This window comes from Peromyscus eremicus, chromosome 5 (genome assembly GCF_949786415.1).
Source record: "Peromyscus eremicus chromosome 5, PerEre_H2_v1, whole genome shotgun sequence".
Classification (NCBI taxonomy): Eukaryota; Metazoa; Chordata; class Mammalia; order Rodentia; family Cricetidae; genus Peromyscus; species Peromyscus eremicus.
Window position 1 is genome coordinate 104,390,493 of NC_081420.1, and position 6,747 is coordinate 104,397,239.

At 48.8% G+C, this 6,747-nt stretch overlaps 1 protein-coding gene across 1 annotated transcript; it reads left to right on the forward strand.

The window, feature by feature from the left end:
* The first annotated feature begins 4,364 nt into the window (after window positions 1-4,364).
* Window positions 4,365-6,285, forward strand: Ciao2b (cytosolic iron-sulfur assembly component 2B). Its single transcript, XM_059264231.1, has 5 exons — window positions 4,365-4,561; window positions 4,723-4,802; window positions 5,059-5,184; window positions 5,563-5,608; window positions 6,051-6,285. Exons 1-5 carry the CDS (start codon window positions 4,405-4,407, stop codon window positions 6,146-6,148), a joined length of 507 nt encoding a protein of 168 aa, XP_059120214.1. The 5' UTR covers window positions 4,365-4,404; the 3' UTR covers window positions 6,149-6,285.
* Window positions 6,286-6,747: the final 462 nt, after the last annotated feature.

A 6,747-nucleotide genomic window follows, 5' to 3' on the forward strand; every position in this document is an offset into this window, starting at 1 on the left:
CCAGTTTCTTCAGTTAACTGGACAGCATGGTAATCTTCCAAACCCTGGGCTTCTGCACCAACCTGGGGGAGGGTCCCCGTGCACTCTGTTACTTACTGCACTGGCTTCAGAGGCTCCACATTGATGATGGAAAGACCATAGGAAATGTGGACTGGAGAGTCTCATCAATCATGTTCTGAATATGAGGAAATTGTCAGTGCGTGTGTGTGTGTGTGTGTGTGTGTGTGTGTGTGTGTGTGTGTGTGTGTGTGTATTGGGAAGGGAGTAAAGCCCAGGGAAGTGTCTGAAATGAGACACCACTACACACCCAGTCATTATAACCAGATTATGACCCATAAGCAAAAGTGTTGGCAAAGCCATTGAGCATCTGATACAGCTTCACATGGCTAGAAGGGAAGGAAAATGATTACATGGTGATCAGGGATGGCAACTTCACATCTTCTCTGAAAGTTCAACACATTTGACTATGACTCAACTATTCTACTTCCAGGACTTTAGCCTGAAGAAACAAGTGAATGGCATCACATCAAGTCATGGGTTTTGTTTGTTTGCTTGTATTTTGTTTGGTTTTGAGACAGGTTCTCTCTGCAGAGCCCTGGATGTCTGAGAACTCACATTATAGACCAGGCTGGCCCAAACTCACCGATTCACCTGCCTTTGCCTCCTGAGTGCTGGGATTAAAGGCATGTACCAACATGCCCAGTCAAAGTCTTGTTTGAACAAGAGCATGACAGCTTGATTAAAGTAGCCCAAACCTAATGTCACTCAGATGTGCTCCAACAAGTGGTGTGTTCACTCACCATCAAAGGAAAATGCCATTTGAATCTCAAAGACATTATCTCAGTGTCAGAACCTCTCACACATGATTCTTCTCTGTGATAGGGCAGACAAAACTCTGATGTTTCTGAATTGTATTCTATTTCCAAACTTCAACTCCAGAAAGCAGTCAGTTGGTTGCCAGGGAACAGGACTCTGGTCCATGGTTTATGAAAAGGAACATAGAGAAATATTTGTTGTTTAGTCAGAAAATAAATATTCTTATGCATGAAGTGGGTGTGGTTACATGCCTCATATTCTATTCCAATATACTAAGCTTTGGAATAAATGAGTGAATTTGAGTGCATACTTATCACTTGACAATAAAGTTCTACAAAATTAAGACTATTACCCAAATCTAAAAAATTCCATGCGGGCCAGTGGTAGTGGCACATGTCTTTGATCCCAGGACACGGGAGGCAGAAGCAGGCGGATCTGTGTGAGTTTGAGGCCAGCCTGGTCTACAGAGCAAGTTCCAGGACAAAACAACACAGAGAATCCCTGTCTGGAAAAAAGAGGAGGAGGAGGAGGAGGAGGAGGAGGAGGAGGAGGAGGAGGAGGAGGAGGAGGAGGAGGAGGAAGAAGAAGAAGAAGAAGAAGAATTAGTCCCCTGCTAACACTCCTATGAAGTGCCCTGTTCATCTGCTGAAATGTCCTTGCAACCAGCAGTAAATTCAGGCTCCAGCAAAACTATCAGGTAGCTGTCTTCCTGTGCTCAGAGGCTATCTAGCACCTTATGAAACTTTATCTTTGTCTGCCCTCTAGTGTCCAAGGAGAGCAATGCAAGAGGCGCCCTTTATGATTTCCTGTGATTGGTCTTCAATGCAGTGGATGAAAAAGAGGGACTTGGAAAACTAGAACCCCAGAAAGGCAGTTTCTCAGAGGCAAGAGGCTATGGCCATCTCAGGTCTATAGGAAGAAGGATATAGCTGTGTGGTGACAGAGATAAAATGTTTTAGGAAAACACTTGCAGACAACATGATTTGGCACTTTTTATATAAAGACAAAATAGAAGGGGAAGTTTTGTTTTGTTTAGAGAATAAATAAAAAACTTAGAGTGAAAATAAGGTAAGAATGGAAATTAAGGATGGGAAGACCACAGAGAATAGGAGTGTCACAGGAACCAGAAGTGTGCAGGGAACTGTAAAAGGCAGAAGGGCCCTCAATAGATGAATAGATGCTCAGGGAGGCAGGGGAGAGCAATCTCTTCTGATGGACATGTCTGGGCCTCCTGACATCCCCATCCTCATTTCAGACACCCACAGTCAAACACCTTCAGAGTATGGATGGCATCTTTGTCCAGGTAATGAACTGAAGTACCACTGATGCTTGACTCTTGTTATAGCAACAGACGACCTTGTTAAAATGGTCCTGTTGAGAGATTCTCCTAATTAATGCTTTTTCTTCAAGGGAGAATCCTCCTGAGAAAGTTGTGCCAAGCTGCAAGATGAAATGAGCTGTCTGCTAGTGAGAAAGCCCGGCTCCAGAAAGGGTGGAAGTGTGTGACCATGTTGTGAAAAATCAGCATAAGTGCTCACACCCCTGTACATCCTGGACATTCAATAAGACCCTGCCAACTTGATGGTCCCTGAGAAACCAAGCCTGGGGTGGGACAGAGAGGATGGGACCCAACTCTGCCCTCTAGTGGTTGTGAGTGATTCTGTCCACAGGAGTCAGAGCCAAAGATTTTTCTAATCAGGAAACAGATGGGGTCAGGCTAAAGTTTCTGCCTGCCGAGGCACTGGTGGCCTCCATAGCCTGGCTGACAGCAGGCAAAGGAGAAAGTCTGGTCGGGAGGAGCTGAGGGATAAAGCAAGTGCTGTCTCCTCAGAGCAGAGCAGATTCAAGTGGCCTAGCAGGGGTCACCAGGGTCCACATTAGGATGCCTTGGGGTGAGAGACATTAAAGGCTGCAGACACACCTTGGACATAGTGCCATCCTGGCTCAGCTACTAATAGGGCCTACAGAGTGCCTGACACATCCCCTCTGGCCTGGAAGCAAAATCACTCTTTTGCCCCACGTTCCGGTCGAGCACATGGAGAACAGAACACTGGGGCCTCCTAGTGCAAGTGTGGGATGTGGGGCCTGGGAGTTTCTGCATCTCCCTGGACAAGGAAACTTGCACAAGCCTTTTTCATCAGTCAGTGCTGGAGAGCACATTCAGAACCAAATGCCAGAGGGACGGTATTATTACCATCATTATCCTTTGGTGTTTAACGGCTCCAACCACTTCCACAGCCACTCACAGAGAATGAAAATGTCCCAACCCTCACCCACCCACCTCTACCCAAAGGTTTCTAACCTCCAAGACAGGCACTCCTCAGAGCTCCTATGCTTGACTGGATTCTGTACTGGGTGTCCTCAGAAATATCTGCCCCTCCAAGTGCTACAAGAGATCCTGGATCTCTAAACGTTGTTGGCATTCATTGGGTGGGTACACTATTCCTCCACTAGCTCCTCTAGTGCATCCTCATCTTCAATCTAGGCCTCCACTTTACACAATTGTGTAATTCCCACTCAAGTCTCTGTCCCCTGCAAGGGTCTTCTGCTGCACTGGGAAGGGGAGAATCAAGGGCCCACATACCACAGCATTTAAACAGCCAGAGAGTCTGTCTGGCCACATTATCTTCAGTGTCTTGGTTTGTGTCTGCACTGCCGTTAGACATGCTGTGTCTCACAGACAGGCAACAACATATCAATGCCTCCTCCAGGAGAAGTGTGACCTGGGCACTGTAGGCTGGGCACAGGGTGTGCCTGCAGGAGAGTTCCTGAATAGGCTAAGGTCACAGGCTGCAGTGCGCCTCCTCCCAGGGGGCAATGGAACCCCTTTAAGACACCAGGAACCTTTGTCTTAAGTCTTGAATCACTGTGTTAACGTCCCCTGTAAACCACATTCTTACTGTGGGAGTTTGGCTGGAAGAAGAATACAAAAAGCTCTAAGTGGTACGTAGTCAGGCCTCAGATGGAGAATAGGGCGGACCTTTGGGGAATTTAACTGGGTGGAGAGTATTCGTGTGCACACACTGGGAGCGCGGGGTGGAGTGTGGGGAGAGCTTCCGTCCAAAAAATCCTTTTTGCTTTCAGGACTCATAGTTTACGGGGTCCACCTTCAAGTATACACCATGTTTTCTATTTTAGTTCCTGGTCTGAGGCTACGTAGGCCTTCCCCAACTCATACTTGAATATGAGGGGTTTTTTTTTAATAACACTCCTCCCCTGTAGGCCTTCTTCTCCAGTGGAATTCACGCTCATGATCGCTTGTCTACTCAAAAAGCATGTAATTAGTGCCTGCCGATCCCTGCTCGGGGAAACCAGCGTGTCTTTTGTGGACCTACGGTTCCGAGACAGCCGGAGAGCCGCAGGAGTCTCTTCTGGTGCCCTGGCGAGAGCTACCAGCGTTTTCCCGGCTCCGAGTAGCAGGCAAGACAAATACACTGCTACTTGCAAACTACCCGTCAAATCCCGGGAGCCTAGCATGTCCCTTGCGCGACCCCGTAGTCACACCACGCCCTCTCCTCATTCCCAGGAAGTGCGCCGTAGGAGCGGAAGTACACACCACCCGGGGGTTGTGGGAACCGCAGTTCCAGGATGGTGGGCGGCGGCGGTGCCGGCGGCGGCGGGGGTCGCGGGGGGCTCCTAGAGAACGCCAACCCCCTCATCTATGAGCGCTCCGGGGAGCGGCCAGTGACGGCGGGCGAGGAAGACGAACAGGTGCCGGACAGCATCGACGCCCGCGAGATCTTTGATATCCGCCGCTGCTGGGCGCTGGCGGGCCGGTGGGGGCTTGGGGTACCGGGAAGAAGTGATGTGCAACACGCTGGTGGAGGGTTGTCCCGGTCAGGCATGCCTGCCGAGGTTCTGAATGGGCCAAAACTTAGAGTCAGTCCCTTTTCCTTCACTTGGCACATCTTATTCGCTCCATTAATGACCCGGAGCACCCACTGACACTGGAGGAATTGAACGTAGTAGAGCAAGTTCGGATTCAGGTGAGTCACCTACAGTATCAGAGAATGAGAACTTGTTCAAGTAGTTTAAAAGGTTCCATTATGCATTAGAGGCCGGCGTTCTCCATTCACAAGCACCTAAGAGGATCTTTGGGTGGGGAGGTTGTTTTTCCAGTTTATGGATGTTAAACTTGAAGCCCTTGAAAGTTAGGTGACTTGCTCAAATCAATAAACTAAAGGGAGGGTCTCTGTGCTGGGGGCGGTCGTGTGATCTTTACAGTCTCCCTTGTCGATGCAGGTTAGCGACCCCGAGAGCACAGTGGCAGTGGCTTTCACACCCACCATTCCACACTGCAGCATGGCCACTCTTATTGGCCTTTCCATCAAAGTCAAGCTTCTTCGATCCCTTCCCCAGCGTTTCAAGGTCAGTTGGAGTCCAGCCTAAGGGTGAAACAGCTACTGAGGAGAGGGGACAGCAGAGTGGAGACTGGAAGGATCCCAACTCGCAGAGATGAACTGCGAGGAAACGCCAAGCTGATGTGACAAGAATACAGGAAATTCTCCAGAAAATAGTGAGGAGTGTGGCAGAAAGGGCAGCTGTAGAGGGGCAACAGCAGCTGACAAGGTCCTTGGGTAGAAGTGGATTGACTGCAGGTGGGCTTGGGGTAGGACAGAAGGGCCAGAATCCAGAGGAGTGATTGGAAAGGATGATATGGAGGTCGTGGCTGGAGGGAAGGGACCAAAAAAAAAAAAAAAAAGGACAGATGAATAAGTGCTCAGGCCCAGGTTGTCTTTCTCCCAGATGGATGTGCACATTACACCTGGGACCCACGCCTCGGAGCATGCAGGTTAGTGTGGGCTGGTGGGGATGGATGTTGATTTTTTTCCCCCCTTAGGTTCCCAACTGTATGAGACTTACCCTTTGCTACAGTAGTGTATAAGGGAGGTTAGGACTAGGGGTCTAAGTGAATGAAATTGCCAGACTACAGCCTAGACCAAACTGGCCTGACTTAAGTCTCCTGCTTCCCATAAACTCCCCTTCCATATTCCCCAAGGACATTGTGTCAGGCTTCAGGAAATACTGTCGCAGACTGAACAGTCCCTGGAGGTATGGGGTATCCCGGACAAATAAGAGAGTATGGCACAGGTGATAAGGATAGCCTCATCAAGGCTTGGAGTCCTCGGAAGGTGATAAGAGACCTTTATTGGTAGAGATGTAATCTGTACTGAGGCTAGAAGCCCGGCTAGTGTTCCTTTAACCCTGTTTTTCCACCCCTCTTTCCTTCCTAGTGAACAAACAGCTTGCAGATAAGGAGCGAGTAGCAGCTGCCCTGGAGAATACCCACCTGCTAGAGGTCGTTAATCAGTGTCTGTCAGCCCGCTCATGAGCCTGGCTTTTGACCACCAGCCTGCACACAGGTGTCCTGGCCTCAGCTCCATGAAGGGCTTGTGGCTTTGTTTTTGAATCACTGACAACGAGAAACTAACATTTTTCATTTTGTAATAAACCCTTAATTTATATTCATTTCCCGGCATGCCTTAGCATCTTTCATGATGGAGTCCTCTGGGGTTGCGGAGGGGATAGTGGTGGTAGGTGCCTATGAAGGGTAGGTCCATGAGGTGCCCCATCATTTCTGATTTCTCTCAGTGGAGCTGGAAAGATGTCTCAGCAGTTACAAACACTTACTGTTCTTACAGAGGACCTGGATTAGGTTCCTAGCACCCACATGAAGGCTTATAACCATCTGTAACTTCAGTTCCAGGGGATCCAACATTGTCTTCTGGCCTTCATAGGCATGAGGCACACACGTGGTACATACATTCAGGCAAACACTCATACACATAAAATAAATTGGTAAGCTGGATGTGGTGGTGTACACTTTTAATCCCTGCACTCAGGAGACTGAGGCAGGCAGATCTCTGATTTTTGAGGCCAGCCTGGTATACATAGAAAGTTCCAGGATAACTAAGACTATATGGAGACCCT